The sequence below is a fragment of the Urocitellus parryii genome, chromosome 1 (genome assembly GCF_045843805.1).
Source record: "Urocitellus parryii isolate mUroPar1 chromosome 1, mUroPar1.hap1, whole genome shotgun sequence".
NCBI classification, from domain to species: domain Eukaryota; kingdom Metazoa; phylum Chordata; class Mammalia; order Rodentia; family Sciuridae; genus Urocitellus; species Urocitellus parryii.
Window position 1 is genome coordinate 192529451 of NC_135531.1, and position 25090 is coordinate 192554540.

The following is a 25090-nucleotide window of genomic DNA, read 5'->3' on the forward strand; positions in this document are numbered from 1 at the left end:
CTTAGTAGTCCAAATATAAAAAAGACAAGGTGACTGATGCATCTGGAGCTGGAAAATTATCTTACCAATAAACCAACCCCAAATACTAAAAACTCATCATTTATCACAGTTTTAGTCATGAGACTTTCCCCTTTTCCCAAGTTAATAAAAGCCATTAACAGGACTATTCTTAATTACTCTAGCTTAATACCTTAGCATGTTACTGCCAAAGTTACATACAACTGTATAAGGTACAATTTTTAGGGGACTAAAAATAGCTTTTTGTTAAAAACCAAAACAAAACAAAACCAAAACAACCCCAAGTTACAACTTAACTGTTAAGCCTAAGTTACAACTAGATTTTGATTTTCACTTTAGAAATTATCTAAATTCTTCCTTTGTTTAAAAGTAAGATCATTCTTATACCATCACATACGGATGAAAGCCTGCCTTTCTTTTAACTTACATGTGAAGACATCAGTTAACTAGATTCTGTTTGGGAGACCCATCTATAATTAGTTCTTCAGCTAGTAAGTTGTAGTTGATGTTTGATATGAACAACTGTTGTTACTAATAGAATAACTTTTCTGTGGACTACTTTAATGTTGTCTACTTTTTAAAAATATATGTTTTTTCAGTTGCAGATGGACACAATGTGGTGCTGAGGATCAAACCAAGTGCCATGCAAGTGCCCTACCACTGCGCTATAAAACCCCAGCTCTTAATGTGTCTACTTCTAAAGATATCACATAGACTCACCACTTGTTGGTAGAATGTCTCTTAGTGAACATTAATGGTAAATGAGACAAGACTTTTAATTAGAATGCTATGAATATAACATTGAGTTTATAATTCAATTCAATTAAAAAAATACCTTCTATGTAAAATGCCAGTTTCACATATTTCAAGACTTGTATATATATAAAACACAAAAACCAAAAATTATTTGCTTGGCTGGGACTGGTAGCACATTCCTGTAATCCTTGCTACTTGGGAAGCTGATACAGGAGGATCACAAATTTGAAGCCAGCCTGTGCAAATTAGTAAGACTCTGTCTCAAAACTAAAAAGAAGAACTAGGGATATAGCTCAGTGATACAGTACTTGTCTAGCAGGCATGGGCCCTGGGTTCAATCTGTAGTACCTATCACACCCCAATATATACTATTTGTTTGAAGTTAATAAATTATCTGTTCCAAGTTAACTTTCCCTAAAAATTTCTAGTATATTAAATATAATTTGGCATATATGTCTGTGAATTCCATGGCCATCTTTTTTTTTCTTTTTATAGATAAAAGTTTATTTCTAGGGACCAAACTCATTTATGTCCTATTTCATAGGAAATACACTGATCTTAAGTCATAATGACAAATGTATTTCACAAGCACACTTACTATCTAAGAAATGAAAATAATGGGATGGGGTTATGGCTCAGTGGTAGAGTACTCGCCTAGCACTTGTGAGGCTCTGGGTTCGATCCTCAGCACCACATAAAAAATAAAATAAAGGGACACACACACACACACACACACAAAGAAATCAAAACAAGCCAGCCTAATCACAAGAAAATACAGGCAGAAGACCAGAAGACACAAAGAGGCAGTCTCTGGGCAGCAGGTCTAGGAAAGGGACAGGTAGAGCTGCCATACTAGTAACATTAAAACTACTAAATTCATCAGTGAGTTGATGTAATTCATGGCACTGAAATTTTAAAATCTGAGTGCAACTATTACTATGAAACAATAAAACTGAATCTGATAAATAAATCTTTAAACCACAACCAGTTGTTCACCATCCACTATGTGTAAAACATTACGGTAGGGAGTCAGGGAAGGTTCAAACAAAAATTAGAATACTAAGTTAGATCATTTTAAAATTTCTTTCTAATTCTAGAATTTGTAATTCATCTATATTATTAACACACCTTTGAAAGCATCCATCTAAAGAACATCCATCTTAAAAAAAATCAATAGGAAAAATATAGCATTTATTCTAAACCTAATTTCTTTCTTTTAAAAAACATTTTTATACTATTAAGTACTCTATTTAAAAGTAAAAACCATCCATTTTCCTCTGTCATCTTTGATCATTATCATGGGAATAAAATTCCAATGAAATTGAGAAAAACACGCAAACAAAACTAACCATGTCACCAATAACAAATAAAACTACTCTCATTACCTCAGAGCCACAGCATGCACAACCACCATTCTTTTCTCTTTCTATATCCTGCCTCTTGCACAAAAACAATGTGCTTCTGCAGGACTCTGAGCAAGAATGCCAGACCTGTAGATGTTTTTCTGCCCTAAATCCTTTGAGTGTCAAAGTTAAAAGCTGTAACACATTATGACATTAGCTTACTTCCTTCAGGAGGGAATCATTAACAAACAACATTCTTGTATTTTATATACTTTTATTATTCAGTTAGGAAACTTGTTGCTCAGTAGGCACATCTCAACTGAGAGAGGGAGGGAGGAGGAAAGGAAGCTCAACAAACACAACAAAATAAAGTTGCTCTGCTATGTTGAGGCTGCCAGGCTTTTTGTTACTCTACTTGAAAGTAAATGTGACTTGTCTGTAAAGAGTGCTGCTTCAGCAGTTTCAAATGAATTTCAAGCCTGTGCTCCATATTTTCTCTTTTGTAAGTTTAATGTATTCAGCAACACTGAACTGACAATTTAAATAACTACATTTTTAAACAAACGAAGCATTGATGTTAATGTATGAAAATGGTCCAAACCCTTGGGAGTCTTGGTTCCCACCATTGTTTATTCTGACAACAGGATATAATTGCTTACTTACTTGGCAGCAAATTTAACCATCTGCTTGCTAGCATGGTCTCCCACAGCCACAAGAGCCTGGACATTAAACTGTTGCTGACGTAGAACTAAGAAGCATTGCTTCCCTGAATAAGACAGAAAAAATACAAGTGCATTAAGGACATACTACTTCAGGTTTTACAAAGAAGGAAAATGCTTCTCTACTTTAAAACTGGGCCAAAATTTACTACACTCATCAGGCATGTACACACATAAGTATCCACCTTGTTTTCCGGTCACAATCAAAATAATCAATGAGCTTTAGAGAAACCAAAGTTCTCACCAATGAGTAACAAAAAATGATTTTAACATGTTTTCTATAAGAACTTAGGCAAATCACTAATTTAAAAAACACAAATCTACAAGATTATTTTGTCATACTACACAAATTTCAAGTAACTTCAGATCACTTTCAACATTCATTCAATAGCTAATATATTCTACAAGCAAAGGCACTGCACAAACTACCATGGAAGCTTCAGTGACACAACCACCAAAATGCTAATAAAATGCTTTAATGTGTAATAACAAGAATACAAACATTCCATGAGGATGGTCTGTCTAAAAGAGTTCTTCCAATCAAACTGCATTTTAAAGAACATTTAGATTGATAGGTTAACTTTTCATATTCTGATTTCCTTTATTATCTTTCCATTTTTTTTTTTTTTTTTTGAGACAGGGTCTTGCTAGGTTGCCCAGGCTGGCCTCAAACTTGTGATCCTCCTGCCTCAGTCTCCTGAGTAGCTGAGATGAGACATGCACTATCATGCCCAGCTCTATAACCAGTTTTATTTATTTATTTTATCCTGTAACTCTTGATTTCCCCTCCTTTCATAAAGAGCTGTCACTCCTTATCTTTAACCTTAAAAAATATTATTCACAATAGGTTTCAGTCATTATGTATCCTTGTGACATCCTTTTTAAGTCTCTGATCAAATACTAGAAAACTACTTTCTTATAAAAATGAGTTAAATCTCTTCAAAACCACTTTTCTCATTAGACTGTCTTGCAAAACATCAAAAGATTTTGATTTTTAAATTTAGAATTATCTTTCACATTAAGAATTATCCTTGCAAAAAGAAAAAGCAAAAATGCAGGCAGACTTACAGTTATTATTTTCACTACACAGTATTTTGAAATGCAAATCAGATAGCAATCATGAATAAAAATGACAAGTTGCAAACAAAGTGCCGACATGGATACAATCTACTGACTCTGGAGTCATATATGACTGACAGGTTTTTATCTCTAAAAAGACATTAATTTTCCGTTTTCCTCTGGAGTATGATCCAGTCACAAAGTAAGATCTTCACACCACCCCCTTGCCCACTCTTGCACTACTGGGGATTGAATTTATGATCCTCCTGCCTTAGCCTCCTGGGCAACTAAAATTAACAAAGCAAAATCTTGAAGAAAGTTGTTTAAATAAATTCAAAGGAATTTTAAGATACTATACAGTAAAAACTATCACAGGGACTCTTATGGGTGGGTTAGAGTGACACTTACTAAAAACCAATAGAATAGAATCCAAAGTCAGATACTAATCCACTTAGCATAGAATGTTAGTGAAAATGGAAGGTAAAGGGTAATACAACATTATTAAGCAAAGCCAGAATTAAATCAGAATATTTTAGCTGCTCTAGAGGTTCAGACTGAACCACCACAGGCCTAGTCGCACTACAAAGCCATACAGTGAGAAACTCTAATGCTGCACAAAAGACCTCCTTTTGGAGAATGAAGGGGAAAGCTCTATAGGACTTACAAGGCATAAGCACAGTAAAATGTCTCTGGGTTAGCACTAGGGGGTAATATTTAGTTTAATGGTCTGGTAGAGAATAAAGTTTTTGAAATCAAAAGGCTTGGGATATCCTATCACATCCTATGAAGGGCCTGTGGGAAAAATTGAATCACTTGGGCCTGGGGATATAGCTCAGTTGGTATAGTGCTTGCCTCGCATGCATAAGGCCCTGGGTTCAATTCCCAGAACCACAATAAATAAATAAACAAACAAACAAACAAAAACAAACCATTTAATGTCCCCTCATTTCCAAAATGGAGAAAATAATAGTCTACTACTCACAGGGTCTCTTTTTACATTTGGAGGATTATATAGTATGTTTAAAGCTGAGGCACAGTCCTATTAATGTTAACAATTAATTCTTGTTATATTATTAATAGCATCAATACTACTGGTTACTTATTTAAGGATTGAGTATCACTATTTTGTAGTTTGATAATGCACAAATATGCTGGATGCTGAGAACACAAAAGTAAATAAATATCTGGTAAACACTCATAACTGACTACCATATGAAAAGTGATAAAAACCATATGTGCACACCTGTAATCCCAGCGGCTTAGGAGGCAGGGGAAGGAGGATCGCGAGTTCAAAGCCAGCCTTAGCAATTTAGCGAGGCACTAAGTAACTTTCCGAGACCCTGTCTCTAATACAAAATAGGGCTAGGGGTGTGGCTCAGCGGTCAAGTGCCCGAACAAACAACAACAGCAACAACAACAAAACCATATGTAGAGTATAATTCCAATTTTGTCTGTGTAGAAAATACATTAAGATTGATTATTTAGGGGAAAAAACACCAAAATGCATCTACTTAATGGTGAAGTTATAGGAACCTATTTTTGTGTGTGTGTGTCTTTTTCTGTATTTTGAGGCCTTTCCACAATAAACATAAACTTTCCTAATCAGAAAACAAAATTCTAATTTTTTTTTTTGGTAGTTTATTCAATCAGAGAAGTAGGTATAGAAGAAAAGTAAGGGTTGACAGGAAATCTTGGCCACATTCAGGATTCAACACAAGTAGAACCTGGGAAGTCCTAGGAAGCTTAATGCAGAAACAAATGAACGTCCCCAAATTCAGCATGCCTGCTAGGGAAAAGAAATCATAAAATCAATGATTATGAATGAAGTGCAGCCTGATCACTGTTCCCTTTAAATGTTTATGTGTCTATTACATGTAATTCTAAAAATTAATTTTTTAAAAAGGCAATGCATTGGAGAGAAAGAGAGTGAAGTAGCTGAGATCAGTCCCATGGGCCTATGATAGTAAAAGCCTATGTAGTATGTAGAAATGTACAAACACAAAAAATAGCCAGGTCAATGCAGTATAAGAAAGAGCAGAGAATAGTTTTGAGAATAGTTTCTATTAGATATATGAGGCCCTGGGCTCAATCTCCAGTCCCCAGCCAGAAAACAGTTAAAAGAAAAATAACCCTTGGAAAACACATTTGATAAATGACATATAAGATACATAAGAAGATCATAAAGATGACAAAAGAACATTAAGATCCCAATAAATAAATGGGCAATAGTTCAGAATAGACAATATGAAGGAAAAAGAAGAAAACCATAGCAAGTAAATGTGTAAAGGAACAAAATGTTACTGGTGATAAAAGTAATGTAAATTGAAGCAAACAATTATTTTGTATTAATTACCTTTTAAATGAGCAAAGATTCTTTAAAAATATAACATTAAATGCTTGGTAGAATTAAGTAAAAACATTCTATCATAACTTGCTGACTGCAAGGTAAACTTGAAAAACACTTCTAGAGAACAATTGGGCAATGAGCATAAAAGACTTAAAAATGGGGCTGGTGCTGTAGCTTAGTGTCAAAGCGCTTGCCTGGCATGCGTGAGGCACTGGGTTTGATCCTCACCACTGGATTCAATACTTACCACATAAACACTGACCAATAAAATAAAGGCATCTACAACTATAAATAAATAAATAAAAATAAAAAGCCTTAAAAATGCTCTCTTGACTCAATATAACAAATTTATAAATATATGTTAAGGTAACTGAACATGGAAAGTCTTACTATTTAGTTAGCATTTTTCGTTGTGACTAACATCCTTGACAAAAATCTAAAGGAGGAAAAGTTTATTTGGGGCTCGAGGTTTAAGTCCATAGATGCCAAGGTCATTCTCTGGGCCCAAGATGAGGCAGGATATCAAAACAGAAGGGCCAGGTGGAAGAGTACTGCTCCACTCAGGGCAGCCAGGAAGCAGAGAGAAAAGGGCAGGGCGTATGGGGTCTTAGAGAAGATACACCTACCTATCCAGGGCACACCCTCAATCTGCCTATAGTTACCACCCAATTCTTCTGGGAGACACCTCAGATCCAAATTCTAATTGTAACACATTTTGTAACATTTTTATTAATATACTAGAATGGAAATTCTGTTATTACTTCATATATATGTAGTCTTCATTACTGAAACATTTACATGTGATTCAAATGGTAGGGTCATCAAGCTTTTTATGTTAAAGCACTTGCAAACACTAGAGCTTTAGTGTTTAATGGTCCATTTAAAAGGATTTTTAACCACAGCAATTAGGCAATGTAAGAAACAAAAAGCATATAAATAGGAAAGGAGGAAGTCAAATTACCCCTTAATTCTATACAAAGAAAAACCTAAAGACTTCACCAAAAGACTAGTGGAACTGAAAAACAAATTCAGTAAACTAGCAGGATACAAAATCTACATATAAAAATCATGAAAGCACAGCTACAAAAAAAAACCACCAAAAAAACAAAAACAAAAACCAAAACCAAAAAAACAAACCCCACCCACCAACCAAATAAAACCCTGGAAATGCACTAAGCAAGTGAAAGAGCTTTTCAACGAAAATTACAAAATAGGGAAGAAACTGAAAAACACTAAAAGGTGGAAAGACCTTCCATATTCATGGCCTGGAAGAATATCGTTAAAATACTCATACTTGAAACAAGCCGCATCTGTGTCAATCAAATCAAGCCCTTCTATCTTGGCTCTGCCTAACTTTCCTCTCTGCCTCTCTTTTTCTACAAATAATCACCGAGATTAGCACAAGTCTTAACTAAGAACCAGAATGCTAATCTTTGTTTCTTGCTGGCAATTCTAATCTTTAAAAGTATTTATATGGAAGTTCTCTCACTTAATTTGGATAAAGAATAACTTCCTTCCCTCTCCTATGCAATGAGGTGGGAAAATTCAACTCTCTTCCTCAAATGAATAATTCCTTTTCCATAGATTTCGCTTATACCCTGATCCCTGTCCTGTGGTTCTGTCTTCCCACTCTGCCTAGTCTTCTGCTTATAAGTTAGGAAAGCGGCTGAGGCATTGCAACATACAGTCCATAGAAATCTAAGAAAGTCCTGATTACAGATGTAAGTTTCCTTCCTATCGCCATTTTCCACTGCTTTACTATGAAATTATGGATTTAGCATATGTGTGTCCTTAAATCTTATACTCTGCACTCAACAATAGGCTGCCCCTTTAAGATCTCTTGCATCAGGGCCCACAGAGATCAATGCCCATCCATTTTAAAGCAATCTTGATTCCAGAAGATGTTGACCCCTGAAATTAGTTTCCTTTTTAACACCCCTTCTTCTTCCCCCTCATTTGCCTCGGATGTTTCCTGACTTTGATGTGTCTTCAGGATTCCAATTCTGGTATCCATGCCATTCTGCTCCTGGTTTCTTCTGTCCTGAACCCTGTAATTGAACTTGGCTTAACCCTCCAACTTTCTCCTGCCTCCCAGGCTTCATGTTGATCTCTTTCCCTGATGCTGGTCCCCAGAATATCTCTGGTTTATACCTTAGTGTTGCAGATTCCTGATATTCATCCTCAAAACTAGGATACAAGAACATTTCTAGAATTTCTGAAAACCTATTCATTCTGTATTTTTTTTAATAACACTTTCTGGTTGAAACAAAAATGAGTAACCATAATAATAAACAGCAATTCATTTTTTCTGATAGAGCGTTCTATTAAACATTGAGAGGTTTTCTATTATAAAAACATGTAATAATAAATGCATGATTTGTAATATTTTGAAACTATATATATTAAAAAAATCAGTAACATAGAAAAAAAATACTCATACTCCCAAAACTGATCTACAGATTCAGTACAATCTCTTAACAAAATACCAATGAACTCTTCACACAATGAGGGGGCAAAAAATCAAGCATATCCTTTAACCTTGAAATTTCACTTTTCGATAACTTTCTTGGAGAAATGCTAACCATGGAGATCTACAACTAGAACCATGGAAGGATTTCCTTTTTTTTTTTTCCCCCCTGGTACTGGGGATTAAACCCAGGGTGCTTAACTCCTTAGCCATATTCTCAGCCCTTTTTATTTTTTATTTCAAGACAGAGTCTCACTAAGTTGCTTAGGACTTGCTAATTTGCTGAGGCTGGTCTTTAACTTTGAATCCTACTGCCTCAGCCTCCCAAGTCCCTGGGATTATAGGCATCTGTCACCATGACTGGCTCATGGAAGGACTTCCAAGCAATATTGTTGGTTCAATAACATTTAACTCAGGGCCAAGAACACTTTAACTCGTGGCTGAAGAAAGTTTTCTAATAGGTATTTTCTTTGGAAGGTATAGCATAGCCTTCTTGTGCTCAAAACCACACACACACAAAATACTTCAGCAGTATAATTGGGGACCATTATAAAAAGAAAAATCATCACAATTATAGAAAAGTATTTAAAAAAATAAAAATAATTCTGCATTTTTCTATTCAGTGTTAGTTATCTCTTAATCCATGGTATGTATATACCACAAAATTGTGTTATTCATAAGATATTCAATTTTCAATTCTTTTAATTATGCACAGGTTCTTAATATTCTTGAAAAATTTTGATTTTACCTAACGAACATGCAAACAACTATATGGAGACATCAATATTCATTTAATTTTTTATATTGCTGGGTTTTTAGTGTTTCTAAATTTTTGCTATTAAAACCATCATAAATATATATATTATACACACCCACACCCCCAAACCACCAACTTTTAAAAAGCACAAGAACATGAAAAACGTGGCATCTATCTATTTACATAGATTTTGAAAAGGACACTTTATAGTATAAGAGTTGAAACAAAAAGAATAACCTTGTGGAAAATTTCAAACACAAAAACTGAGTGAGTAGTAAAACATCCCTCTACATAGTCATTCTTCCCTATCTGTGAAAGATTGGTTTCAGGACCCTTGTGAAAGTGAGTATCTACAGAGGCACAAGTCCCTTATATAAAATGGCATATACAGTATTTGCATATAACCTTTTGTACATCCTCCCATATACTTTAAATCATCTCTAAAGTATAACACCTAATACAATGTACATGTCATACAGTTATTAAATCTGTATTGTTTAGGGAATGATGACAAGAAAAAAATGTACATGTTCAATACAGATGCAATTTTTGTTTTTTTTTCTGAGTAGTTTTGGTCTACGGTTGAATCTACAGATGCAGAACTCACAGACTTGGAAGGTTGAGTGTATATATACATCAGTCAACACATATTTTGAAAAGAAAAAATTCTGGACAAAGGTCTGACAGATAAAGTAAACATCTGCTCCCAATAAATAGAAAATTTAGAAGTATTTTAAATTTGACATTGTTTTCTAGTGACATTTTCTTTTCTTTATTTGCCACAAGGGGGATTGAACCCAGGACTTAAAGCATGCTAGGCAAGTAAGCACCTTACCACTGAGCTACATCTCCAGCGATTTTTATTGCATTTCAAAACAGGGTCTCCTTAAATTGTTCAGGCTGGCCTTGAAATTTGCAGTTCTCCTGCCTTAGCCTCTTTAGTAGCTGGAATTACAGGCATGTGCTACCACATTCAGCTCTAACAACTTTCTATGTAGAATTCCTAAAGTCTTGAAATAAAATCACCAGGATGTTAAATTTCTATTTGAAAAATTTTTCACTATGTAAATCCCTGCAGTACTAAAGAATCTATTGATTACTACAAAAGGAAACAAGAAATGAGATATAAACATTTGAAAGAAAAGGACAAAATAATCAATATTTGTAAATGATACCACTCTCTACCTACAATCCATGTACTTCACTAATTATCACCCTATGGCCATTCTTGTTTCAACTTTATTCCAACCCACTCATCTTTCAATTCCTATACTATTCTGAAAGAGCCTAAGTTATATTGTTCCATCTGTACATATTTTAGTATTCATCTCTAAAAGATTAGATCTTTTTTTTAGAACATTCATTTTTTTGTAGTTGTAGTTGGACATAACAACTTTATTTTATTTATTTATTTTTATGTGGTACTCAGGATCGAGCCCAGGGCCTTGCACATGCGAGGCGAGCACTCTGCTGCTGCTGAGCCATATCCCTAGCCCCAAAGATAAGATCTTTAGGGGAAAAAAATAATACCACTGTACTATCTCAAATAAAAAATCAGTTCTTGCTGGGTGAGGTGGCACAAGCCAGTAATCCCAGGGGCTCGAGTTCAAAGCCAGCTTCAGTAAAAGCTAGGTGCTAAGAAACTCAGTGAGACCCTGTCTCTAAATAAAATACAAAATAGAGCTGGGGATGTGAACCATGAGCATTTGTGCATATGGGAGGACTAGCTTGATGTTGAGTGCTCTTTGGGCCATGCAATACACCTGTGTACTTTCCTCTTGCTTTGCCTGTATTCCCACACAGCATCTGAGATGGGTGTGACTTGCCAAGATGTAAATCAATCTACTGACCACAAGACATCAAGAAGCTAGACTCAACCCCCTGAAACTGACTATTTGCCTTATTTGGAACATTCCACCAAATGTCCCTGTGTCCCCCTCTATAAAAATACAGAATCAAATGCAAGCTCTCTCTCTCCAACAAACCCTAAAGTCAAGAGCCATCACTGGACTCCAATAAAAAGGTAATTTCTGTGTAATTATTTTGTGCCAACCCAAATTCACCTGGAGTGACCCTGATTTAGTCACATGTCACAGCACTGGAGTCCAATCCTTGGCATCTGCCCTCCAAAAAAAGTTCTTTAAAATCGAATATTCAATGTTCAAATTTCCAATACTGTCTTTCCCTATTTTGTTTATTACTGTACTACTTAAAGCAAGATCTAAATGAATAATTGGCTCAGATGTGTTTTAATCCATAGGTTCTCCCTTTCAATTTATTGAATAATTCAGGTTGATTTTGCCCAGTTGGTTCTGGTAAGTCTGAGTTTCACTGATTTTATCTCACTGTCATTTAACATACATATATATATATATATACACTCTATGTTTTTCGTGTAAGTTGGTAACTAGACTTAAAGGCTTAATGAGATTTGGGCATATTTTTAGGGGGCAAGATTATTTACTTGGTGGTATGTTCTTCCATGAATAGACATGAAATATGCCTGATTGTATTCTTTTGTGATGTTAGCAATCATTAATGACCCAATGCTTAGATCATAGGGTCAAATGATGATGTTTTAACACTCCTTTTTTTATTAATCAGCTGGAGTATTTCTCTGAGCAGATACTTCCTTAACTTCCTTAATTCTACTATCTGGTTAGTTAATTTTGAAAACAATGAACTTGTTCCATTGGTGCCAAACTTTTTTGTGTGCCTTAATATTATTATAAACTTATGGATTTAATATCTAACGTGTATCAATTCCAAATTAGCCTTATTGATACTCAAATTATACTAGTTTTAGCACATGGTAGCCTCTTAAAGTTGGTCTCCACTCCTTTTCACATAACCTAAATCACCTTTTCTAGCTTCTGTGCTACCTATTATGACAAATATTCCAGGCCTACCTTGTACAATTCCTGCCTCAAACCTAAAATCTGCTATTTCTCCAAGTAGTTTGAGTTTCCTTTAGAGGAAGATGGCATTTCAAAATCACAATATGATGCAACTGCTTTCAAAAAGTGACACCTTTTTAAACAGTTAAACAAATATCTATCCATCCTATGAGTACAATTCCACCGGACAGAAATCAAAGTTTATATGTAGATAAATATTTAAAAAAATTTTTTTTGTAGTTGTAGATGGACAGAGTGTCTTTACTTTATTTGTTTATTTTCTATGTGGTGCTAAGGATTGAATCCAGTGCCTCACTTATGCTAGGCAAGTTCTCTGCCACTGAGCTACAGTCCCAGCCCAATAAATATTTTTACATGATTATTTTACATAATAGTAACTTTACTCAAAACGGCCCAAACTTGGAGATGTTTAACTAGAATGTCCATTAATACATGTTTGGATAAATAAAGTATAGTATGGGCATATGATGGATATCACTCTATAATTAAAGTGTGCATCATGCCGGGCATGGTGGTGCGTGCCTACAATCCCAGTAGCTTGGGAGGCTGAGGCAGGAGAATCCCAGTTCAAAGCCAGCCTCAGCAACTTAGTGGGGTCCTAAGCAATTTGGCCAGACCCTATCTCAAAATAAAAAATGAGGGATGGGGATGCAGCTCAGTGTTTAAGTGCCCCTGGGTTCAATCCATGGCACTGGGCAAAAAAAAAAAAAAAAGAATAATCTACCAATACATATAATTTGTACCAAAGAGTGTATAATAAATGATTCATTTATATAAAATTCTAAAGTAGGCATTATCAAGGCTTTTCTCACCTAAAATAAAAAACAAAAACCAAATCAGACTTACAGAAAAATATTTGTTCTTATATAATAAAAATACAAACAAGGCAAGAACAAATAACAAACAAAAGAAAATTAAAACACCTAACATCAAGAAAGGAAATCTAATTTAACCAGGAAGTGAAATACAAATTAAAACAACAATGAGTAAAACTAAACCTTACACAAATGGGATAATAAATAAATAAACACAATCTGTGAAACCACTTTTTTAGTGGTTTAGTTTATGCACATATAATACAGTGTTGTCTTCTAGGTTTTATACTTAACTGTCTAAAATATACTTTAATTGAAAAGATCGTGGTAGTGGTAGCGTTACCACAAAGAAAACCACAGAGAAAAACCATATACACACATACATGGAAAGATGTCCAAGATAAAATGAAAAACAAAGTGCAGGTTATAAAACTGAATATTATAAAACTCCTGGCTCAAACACATATACACACCACCTCATGAAAACAAATTTGAGGGCTGGAGATGTGGCTCAAGTGGTAGCGCGCTCGCCTGGCATGCGTGCAGCCCGGGTTCGATCCTCAGCACCACATACAAACAAAGATGTTGTGTCTGCCGAAAAACTAAAAAAATAATATTAAAAAAATTCTCTCTCTCTCTCTCAAAAAAAAAATTTTTTTTGAAAGGTTTACAGTGATTTTCTACTATAGTCCTGATTTAATTCCATATAGTTGGAGATATAGAACTACATGAAAACTGATATAGAGTATAAATCCATTTTTGTAAAAGAAACAAACATGTCAGGTTTACTTTAAAAAGATTTCTAAATATCATTTTGAACTTTATATAAGAATTACACCTTGTTTTACTCTTGAGCTTCTATAGTTTGAATTTTAAAATACAGTGGTTTTCGATTAAAAGGAGAATTCCCACTACCCATGATTTATTTACTGATATATATTATAATATAGATAGATAGACAATACACAAATAGAAACTGCACAAGTAATTCCTACAAGAAAATTCTTTTTCAAGGGAGTTTTAAATCCTTTGGTCTGTTCCTACACTGACATTCACAGGCAAGACTACATTCCCTGTATTATCTTGCAGCACAACTACAAAGTTCTTGTAATTTGTTTTAGATTTTCAGGCAGAGACTACCAATTAGGAAACCAAAATAGTTTGTTATAAATGGAAAAAAACTAGCAGATGATCTATTTTTTCACTTATGTGATGCTTTGTAATTGTCTTTTAGTTTCTTAAAATACATGCTTGATCTTTTCTTCTTTTTTAAAAAATATTTTTAGTTGTAGATGGACATAATACCCCTATTTATTTATTTTTATGTGGTGCTGAGGATGGAATCCAGTGCCTCACACACACCAGACGAATGCGCTACCACTGCCACTACCATGATCTTTTCAACTAGAGTAAATTACTAGACAGTAAGGACAAGACCTAGAAGACAACACTGTATTATGTGTGTATAGGACACCTAGCTTAGAACTTATTTATTCAATTATTATTTACTACTGTTTTTTAATACCTTTATTTTTCGTTTTATATATTTTATTTTTTATGTGGTGCTGAGGATTGAACTCAGTGCCTTACACGTGCAAGGCAAGCACTCTACCACTGATCTACAACCCCAGCCCAGTTTACTACTGTTTTATTAGGTGTTGTGCACCAAAGCAATAGTATCTTCCAGCAGTTTACAAGAGAAAATAAGACACCTAAAAACTTACAATAAAAGACAAATAAGTAACTATAATACTCATTGTCCTCACAAATTATTGTAAGGCTATTTTTTTTTTTTTTAGAGAGAGAAAGAGAGAGAGAGAATTTTAATATTTATTTTTTAGTTATCGGCAGACACAACATCTTTTCTTTGTATGTGGTGCTGAGGATTGAACCCGGCATGCATGCCAGGTGAGCACGCTACCACTTGAGCCACATCCCCAGCCCCTGTAAGGCTATTCTTAATGCAAAAGATTTACAAAAATTGTCATATAATATCTATAAGCTAGGTGTTATTACATATTGATTTTTTAAAAAAAACATTTTTTTTTTAGATGTAGATGGACACAACACATACCTTTATTTATATATGGTGCTGAGGATTATGAGCCACAATCCCAGCCCCATTACATACTGATTTTAAGAGACGACATTAAAGAAGAATTAGGCAATTGCTTAGGGTAACAGATTATAAGTACCAATCCAGGATTAAATCACAGATCTGTCTTATTCAAAAATCCCTGTTATAATCTCTGGAAAATATCACTCGTGAAGAAGAGACATATTACAGATATTGTAAGATAGAAAGTATTCATAATTTAGGCTTATTATGTGTCCTGTATTCTTTTCAACTGCTAAATAATTATGTTTAGGAAACAAAGTGCCCAATATGGACAGGAAAAAGGATCTCACTCTAATGGGATAAAGACATGTAAATGAAAAACTACAGTGTGATTATCTGCTTATAAAATAAATGGCCCAAACTTTCAGAAAAGCAAATCAACCTTATTAAAAAAACTTAAAACTCTCCTAGTACCTACTTAAAATTCACAAGTATTCATATGTTTTGGAGCCATACAGTGAAAGAATAAACAATCTATAGTAGTGATCCTAGAGAGTGAGATATACATGTATAAAAGGTTAGAATTCACCAGGCATGGCAGTATATGCTGTAATCCCTATGACTCAGGAAGCTGAGGCAGGAGGATTGCAAGTTCAAAGCCAGCCTCAGCAATTCAGTAAGACCTTGTCTCAAAATAAAAAGAGGGGCTAGGGTTGTGGCTCAGCAGTAGAGCACTCACCTAGCATGTGGCAAGGCCCTGGGTTTGATCCTCAGCACCACATTAAAAAATAAACAAACAAAATAAAGGTATTGTGTACAACTAAAAAATAAATAAATAAATAATTTATTTTTTAAAAAGGGCGGGGAATGTGGCTCAATGGTTAAGTACTTTGGGGTTTAATGGCCATGTATGTAAGTTCTATAATAAAATTACTTAAAAAAAAAAAAAAAAAAAACAAAAAACTCAAGAAATGCTGTAACAGCTGGGCATGGTGGCCCATACCTGTAATCCCAGTGGCTCAGTAAGTGGAGGCAGGAGGATCATGAATTCAAATTCAGCCTCAGTAACTTGGTGAGGCCCTAAGCAACTTTAGACCCTGTCTCTAAATTTAAAAAGATATATAAAAAGGGCCGGGATATGGCTCAGTGGTTAAACAACCCTGGGTTTAATCTCTGGCACCAAAATAAATAAATTTTTTAAAATGATAAAAATACTCTATTTGTGTTTTCTGTCCAAAAGGGAATATAACTTAAAAAATATAGCTAGTGTGATTAAGCTACTGAATTTAAATTTAAACATTTACATGTGGCCAGTGGCTGCTATATAGGACAGCTGTCTTAGCCTTGTCTCTCTTCTACTTCTTTCCTCATCAAAATAATTACAAATATAATGGTACTAACAAATGAGAAGCTTCTCAAATACACTTTTCACTTAAATTATTAAACTTCTGAAAGATGCTAGAGAAGAAATTTAAAGTCCTAAGATTTCATTGAAGTCTTCAGGGTCAAATTAATTTTAAGGATGGCTCACAGGAACTTAAAACTGATTAATTATGTTGTTTTGTTCAGTTTTGTTTTGATAAATTCATTTTGGTCTGTGAGGAATTTGAAAGACAAAAAATTCAATGTCCTTTTCATTATATCAGTCTTACCTTTAGCTCTACTTGTATGAACTCTTGCACGTACCCAAACAACTTCATCAGCTCTTTGTACTGTCAGGTCTCTAACCAAAACCAAAATTCGATCTGCAACAAATGGTAAAGCAATTTTTAAATTCAGAATTTAGAGATCTTAATTATTTGTCTGACAGGTAATCTAAAAATGTTGTATCATATTAAACAATTCTCAATCTTTGGTAACATTTTCTTTTTTAATCACCTTCAATATGAAATTTGCTTCAAGTTTTGTGATTGTATTTTCTAAATAATCTCCAAAATCCATCCAATTTTCTACCATCGTTTCTGCCACCATCCTAAATCAAGTTATTATTTCTTGCTTAAACTACAGCAGCAGCCTCTATACTGGTCCCCTTCTAATTCATTCTACATTGCAGTCAAAGAGATAATTTCAAAATGCAAATCTGCTGAATACTTTATAACTTCAAAGGTCAAATACAGCCTGTCCTCATCTGCCTATGCCTAAGTGAATATGGCAGTTTGCCTGCCCACCATACATAATATGTTAGTCAGCTAGCCATCAGGGAGGATTCTCCACTAGGCCTACAACAATGACTGATACAGGGAAGGATATGTAATTCAAACTAATCATAGTATTTCTCCGGAACTTAAATACACATGCTGGGAATAAAGCTCTTGTAACCCTCTTCTCTAAGCTGAGATGGTGTAGGCCCAGGGCTGAAGTCAGTAGCTTTCTCACTAGCATGAGTTTGCAGGAGGAGAGAATGAAGCCGATATTTTATAAGAAGGAGAGCCAAGAGATGGAGAGAGAAGATGCTTGAACCCCAAAATACAATCATGCTTGATGGTCATTTCACACTGTTTCCTACAGTTATGTGAACCTCTTGGCTACCAGTAAGCCCCAACTATTATGCCTCCCTGATATTAAACAAAAAACAAAAAACTACAGTCATCTAGAGTCCCCCTAATAGAAAAATGGTGACAAAATAACTATTACATAGAGGTAGCAATATAAACCAACATTCAGAAATCGTTGTTCTAAATATATAATCAATTGATTAGGGGAAAAAACCTGAGATATTAAGTAAGAACACAGTAATAGATGACACTACAATAGCAAAGATAATACCTTATAGGACATTATAATAAAATCCAAACACAAATGTATTTTACTTATGTTTTATCTAGATATAATTTGTCTCTTAAAGCAAAGATGCAGCTGTAAATATAACATGATTTACATTGTTCTCATGACTAAAAGCAAAGAGAATGGAAGAGGAATTTCAAAGCTACTGGGTATCAAAAGAGGATTTCTGCAAAACACTGTCTTTATGAATACGCCAACTTCCAAGTCTGCTGTGTAAACTCAGACAAAAAAACATGTAAAAGAAAATCAAGAGACAAAGCAGCATAAGATTTGAAAAGGCAGATGTGAAAATGCCAAGACTGAAAAAGCACATGACTAATTAGCCAATAAAACTCAAAACTAAACAAAACAGAAAGCATACATTTTAAAAAGTGGACTCAAACATGAATGTGATAATTAGGATAATTTTAATAGTATTTTGGAAAAGAAAAAAGGGTAATAGCCCTATTTCTTATGGCATCCCATTAATTAGCGTGAGGGTTTTCAACTTTTAATATACTGCAACATACTTGAGACACAAGTTATACTCCACCAGTAAAACTGGCTAACTGTGTCAGTAATCCACAGTATTAGGGTTTCAGTTCAAAAATTACCGTCTATTCTATATGTTTTAACAGACACTGGCAGTAGAGAAGAAGTTTGGAGAAACTGAAGCAGATGGGAAATTATTTTGAGCTAAGTATTAGGATTTTTATACAAGTGTTAAAGCTCAAACTACAACACTGTCAAAGGATCTAGGTACGGAAAGAATCATGAGCTCTAGGGTCAGATGGTCTCAGTTTCAATCTCGGGTCTGGTAGATAATGGCTGCATGAGATAAGTTCCTTATCTTTCAACTTTAGTTCCTTAGAGTCTTTAAGGATTAAGAAAATAAATTCTTAGAATCAAGCAGAATAGGAATTTAATAAATAGTAGACAAAAACAGAGAAGTTAGGAAGAAAGTAATAGAGGTAGCTTCATGAAAACATACAAAGACTGCAGGTCATAAAAGCAGTTATTAATCACTCTTCTCCTATCCCCTAGTCCAGAGTTAAATCTTATTGGATTACTGAGGAATTTGATAAAATCAAATAAAATCATTTAAAATACACCATTCAGGGCTGGGTTGTGGCTCAAGAGGTAGCGTGCTTGCTTGCACCTGAGGCACTGAGTTTGATCCTTAGCACCTCAAAAAATAAATATTTAAAAAAATAAAATACACCATTCATAATTTCTAGAAATCCAACATGTTGGATAAAAGCTAATTATAATACTCATTGGACATATTTTCTTTCTTATCTAGATTTGAAACACTAAACTAACAATGTTTACATACAGTAATGACATCTATTTGGTTTATGAATGCCATTAAAGGTTTTCAAAATTATTTCTTCAGTGTTATGCTGACCCTACTTAAAACTTCACATAGCTACTAACCTGGTTTTTCCTGTGATTGTATCATTGAAGATATTCCATATCTTTCTTTAGCATAATCCTACAAAAAAAGTTTTGCATCATGACTTTTCATTTAAACACATAAACACAAATAACCAGATTAAAAAATGAACTTGTCTTAACTTTCACAATCATTTCATTAACTCAGATACAGCAGTTTTTAGATATAGAAATCTGTTATTTATTTATATACATATCTACAGAAAAAAGAAAAAGCATCTAGCTTCTGGTTAGTTTATTTCGGAGACCACCAATCCTGGATGGAAATAGCATACATAATAGCCTTCAGATAAAATTTACACACATATACAACACATCTTAACTACCTTCTTCAAAAAGATCAAACTACTTCAAAGTAGAATATAAACTTCCTCTGTGAAGGGAGTAAGATGAAGTACCAGTTTTATTAACTTCCTATTACAGGAAGAGATGTTCAAAGACAACCAATGCTTTGGTAAGCTTTCCAAGTAACAGATGTATACAGTTTTTAGAAATCTGAGATGTAAGACATAAGCTAACTACAACTTTCCTTTTAATAAAATATCATTAAAAAATTCACCAGCTTCCTGGTTTCAGCTTCAGGACAACAGGTTACAAGGTTAGACAGTGACAATTTATCAAATTTCTTGTAGATGTAGAGTTAGGAACAGAAAATAGCAGACCAAGGATCCAGGTGATTAACAAACTAAACATTAAATAGATAAGTGTCCTCTTAATCTTACTTTACCTCTAAAATCATCTCAAAGATCCTTCTAGCTGTAACTCTTCCAAAATATTTACCTTACATCTAGATCCATGCTATTTGCAATGGGGGACTACTTGTTTATATAATAAATCAGATCAAGAATACACAAAAATAATTTTCTTAGATTTTTGCAAGGTAACTTAAGATCTGTAAGAAACAATTCGTTTTTGTAACTCAACAGCTATCTGTTGGAATCCTCTTAGATTTGGAGAATCCTGAATTCTCTGTCTATACCAAAACAGATATGTTAAGATATTGAACAACTTCTTTTTTCTAATATTAAAAAATATACATCAAGGACAAATATCACTAGGACCACAGTGGAAGGATGCTGTCACACAATGAAGCCTAAAAGCAGCATAAAATACATGAGAATGAAGATAAAGGTGTCACCCCTTCTAATTAGTTCTATTCATATTTCAACAACCGTTCTTCAATTTATTATTCTGATATGCCTTATTATGTTCCTTACCAAAACCTCAAAATTCCTCAACAGAGAAACTAAGAGACAGGCATTGCTTAAAGCTCAATATTACTACAGCACACATAACTGGATGTTTGGGATGGTTTAAAACTTTGATACTGAAAAGCCTGAATGACTGCCGGGTGTTTATCTCAAATGCATCTTCCACAAACTTCATTACCTACCTCATTGGGTCACTGACAGAAAATAAAATAACGTGTGTTCTTTAATGCTGTCACATGGGAAAATGGTCATTTAACACAATAGCAAATGGTTTTACTTAGTACTGTTATTATTTGGCAAAACATTAGGAATACGAGGGCTGAGAACTATCGATTACTAGAGGTCATCAAATATTCCCGAGGCGGGGGTGGAGTGAGGCGTGCGTGACGTGTAGGACGTGCCTAACCCGGACAAGCTCAATGTGACACCGCCGCTCCTCCTTCCATGGCAGTGGGTGCTTCACGTCCACCCTACCCCAGGAGCGCCCTCCTTGTAGGCCAGGGCTCCCAGGCGATCCTGTGAGAAATGCGGTCTGGCCACGATGCTCGGGCCCTGGCGGCCCCAAGGAGGTTCCAGAGGCCTGGACGCTAGGCCCTCAGCATCCAGACCAAGTGCTAATGTAAGGAGCCTGACAGCAGGGCCCCGGTTACCCTACTCCCTCCCTCAGCGCGGTCCGGCCCAGATTCTGCCCTCCCAAACCCAGAGAAGGAGGAAACCCACTTCCGCCGCGTCCATGATCTCCCGCGGCTTCTCCTGACTCTTGCGACTGGCGCTGGCGCTGGGCATCGAGACACTGAATCGGGGAGTGGACACCACTCTTCCTCGCAGGCGTCTGTAAGGGCAAGCCAAGGGGCTTCTCCCTCCCGCACAGTCTCCGCCCTCCAGGCCCTCCTGCCTTTGGTACACGCGCTCGGACACCGCGTGGAAGTCCGGCTTCGGAAAGATCGCGAGACTTCCAGCTCTCTCGAGATTCCGAAGCGCCGAAAGGCTAGCAGCAGAGCGCCGTCGCGTACTCTTCACCCGTCGCTCCGCCTCTACGGGCTTGTCCCGGGGTTGGAAGGAATCCCCGGGAATCTCGCGGGATTGGCTCTGAGGGGTGGGGTCCTAGGGTACTAGCTGTCCTTATTCTTCTTAAGCTTGTCTCAACTGTGGCTTTTCCTTTATTTTCTTCACAACCCATTCATTACTCTGGACTTTAATCGCAAACTAGTCACCAAAACACGCTCGAAAGCTCAGCCCTCAGCTTTTTCCTCTTTTGTACATCCCCGCCTTCACTATCCCCAGCGAGGTTGGCTGCCTGGGGAAGAGGAGGCCTTTTGACAAAATGGTTGTACTCCGTATTCGGACACAGGGGTTCTGTGTTATAGGCAATTACGTTGCTAAAGCAGGTGGAGAGCCACTACGTAAGTGAAAAGTGAAGGGGACACACAATGACAAGAAAACCCACACAATTGCACTGATTGCCTTGACCAGTTGCATTGTTGGATACAGTATGTAATGATGGCTTTTTTTTTTTTTTTTTTTTTTTTTTTTTTTTTTTTTTTTTTAGTACCAGGGATTGAACTCAGGGGCACTTAACTAGTGAGCCATATCCCCAGCCCCTTTTGGTATTTTATTTAGGACCTCGCCTCCTCCTGCCTCAGCCTCTTGAGCTGCTGGGATTATGGGCATGCACCACTGCCCCAGTGCCTGGCTTAATGGATGGCTTTTTCTAAACAAAAACACAACTTATTAATGTCTTTATTGAAAGTAATTTGAAGAGTTGGTTAAATACTATTTCTCCTGTAGATATTTTTTACATTCCATTAAGTTTCAGCTGTCTTTGTAGTTTTACCCTAGCACAAAATGACACAGTTAATACTGGTGAAGGGGTTTAGGGGCAAATGAAAGGCCTCTGGAGGTTCCCTCATTCAGGTCTTGAGAGAGATGGTCTGTGGTTAACTAATTGCATGTGGGGTAAAATTTTGTTCCTACTTATTTGATAAATGATTATTTGTAGGTATCTACTTTATGCTAATCATATCAGGCACTAGTAATCACATGATTATAGTCATGATTCTTGCTCTTTTTTCTTTTTCTTTTTTTGGTTACTAGTGATTGAAATCAGGGGCACTGAACCACCTATGGGCATCCCCAGCCCTATTTTGTATTTTATTTAGAGACGGGGTCTCAATGAGTTGCTTAGTACTTTGCTTTTGCTGAGGCTGGCATTGAACTCGAGATCCTCTTGCCTTAGCCTCCCCAGCCACTGGGATTACAGGTATGGGCTAAGAGGCCAGCCTAGGATTCCTCTTTTAATACTATACAGGGACCTAGGCTGATAGATCCTCTATTTTGATACATGCTGCCATGATCTCAGAGGCTGGAAGACAACCTATCTCTTAAAGTTTTTGCCTAGAGGTAACATATTTCACCTTCTGCTCCTGTTTTCATTGGCTTTTCCTGATTCAACCGGACAGGAGATTTCATTGATTCTTTAGGGAGTGACATTGAATATTTGTGATCAATAATACATTCCATTAAAAAACACAAGCTGGGTATTGTGGCACATGGCTGCAATCCCCGCAACTCAGGAGGCTGAGGCAGAAGGATGGCAAATTCAAAGCCAGCTTCAGCAAATTAGTGAGGCCCTCAGCAACTTAGTGAGATCCTTCTCAAAATAAAAAATGGAAAAGGTTGGGGATGTGACTTAACAGTTAAGCCCCTCTGGGTAAAACAAAAACAAAAACAAAACAAAAGAACACATTCCAGGGGCTGGGGCAGAAGATCAGTGGTAGAATGCGTGCTTCACATGTGTGAGGCACTGGGTTCCATCCTCAGCACCACAATAAAATAAACAAATGTATTTTTTAAAAAAAATGTCTTAAAAACAAAAAAGAACACATTCCATTATACCTTTAGAATTCCAAATAGGAGTCTGTGAAATTGCTGTGTTTTGGTATTTTTAAAGATTTTTTTCTCAATTAGGGTGGGATTAATGTATGAACTGATTGTCAAAAATCTCAATACAAATTCCATCAGTTGTCCTTTTACTAAGGCAGGGATCTTATTTTTCAATCTGTCTATGAGGTTTCTTCATGTCCTTGAGGTCGTCCTTACTTTGGCCCCTTTGCCTTGATAAGTATTTGTATTTTGTATTTAGGTCATAGCCTGGAATGAGGCTTCTGGTCCTCTTTCCTGATAGTAATACAAAAGAAATATTTACCAGATCAATGGCCACATTCTATGTGCCTGAGGTCTTGTGAATCTGCTCTAGCACCGATAACTACAACTGCAACTGAGGCTATGATTTGGACATTGACAGTATGGTCAATGTCTGGTCTTTGAAGGAACCATTCTTAAAAATAGGAATAGGATAAAGAATATTAACCATTAGGCCTTTAAGGGTTGCACTAATTTTTGCCATCCCCCAGAGAACCTGACAATGTGATTTACTCTCCTAGTTGGGAACTGGGGAAGTGATTTCAGGGGTTTCCTTTTATCCTTCTGCAGTATAATAGCCCTATCCCAGAGGCCAAGGAACTGTAGAGAAATAGCTCTTCCTTGTTTCCCCTGGTGCCTTGCAGGTATCCAGATAAGCCAAGTGGGCAAGGACTTGAACTACAGCAAATGTGAGTCTTCAGATCACCTTGTGATTCTCCTGGGACTTGAGGGGATAAGAGACTATCTCCCATTCACTTTCCTATCTCCCTGGGAGGCTGTCATAGGATGGTTTCTCATCTCCTCCAGGAGGGAGTCTACTGATATATGGGACTTCTTGTCTCCCTCCCCCTGTGGAGAAACAGGGTATAAACATGCTTAGTAGTAGTCTAAAAGTGGCTCATCAGCAACAGGGTGCCCTACAATTCATGTTGCAGTCATCTGATCCATTTTGTTTCAATGTTGTCATTTTTGATGTGTGAGACAAGGATCACTTTTGGCTCATTCTTCTTTTCACTCTTTATGTAAGCAATAAACTGTCTTAATCTATAAATGGCTTTTTAAATAAGTCAGTGAGGCCCTGACCTTGGCCTTGCTTGTTTTTGTCTTGATAGGAACAATGTGGGGTTCTTCCAATTGCCAGTATGTCCATTCCAAAATAGACATTTTAGAGACCAGGAAAACAACCCCCTGAATTTCATGTTGCTTTTGAGAGGTCTGAAGCACCATTGTGATTCTTGATTCTTCATGTGTGATTTTTTTCCCCCCTGGAAAAAAAGAACCATATGTCAGTATATCTGCTAAGTAAGCTATCATTGGTCTTTCTCTTTGTTCCTAATGCTCTGAAATCTCATAATGTGTGCCATCCTATGGGTCTAAAGTCATCAGTGTGCTAGACCTCAATGGGCCTTTCAATCTGGAAACTCATTTAGTACTGGGACTTTTTTTTGAAAAATGTTCTTAATTATACTCTCTTCTTCTTT

The 25090-nt window shown here is 35.9% G+C and overlaps 1 protein-coding gene across 1 annotated transcript in view; it reads right to left on the reverse strand.

The window, feature by feature from the left end:
- The window catches only part of Dars1 (aspartyl-tRNA synthetase 1), a 61861-nt gene extending 40207 nt beyond the window's left edge, over nt 1–21654 (reverse strand). The window contains exons 1-4 of the mRNA XM_026388964.2: nt 21408–21654; nt 19459–19516; nt 16911–17003; nt 2781–2883 (exon numbers count right to left, since the gene is read on the reverse strand). Of these exons, the coding sequence (XP_026244749.2) occupies nt 2781–2883; nt 16911–17003; nt 19459–19516; nt 21408–21473 (320 nt within the window). The 5' untranslated portion in view covers nt 21474–21654. The remainder of the gene's footprint in view (nt 1–2780; nt 2884–16910; nt 17004–19458; nt 19517–21407) is intronic.
- Nucleotides 21655–25090: the final 3436 nt, after the last annotated feature.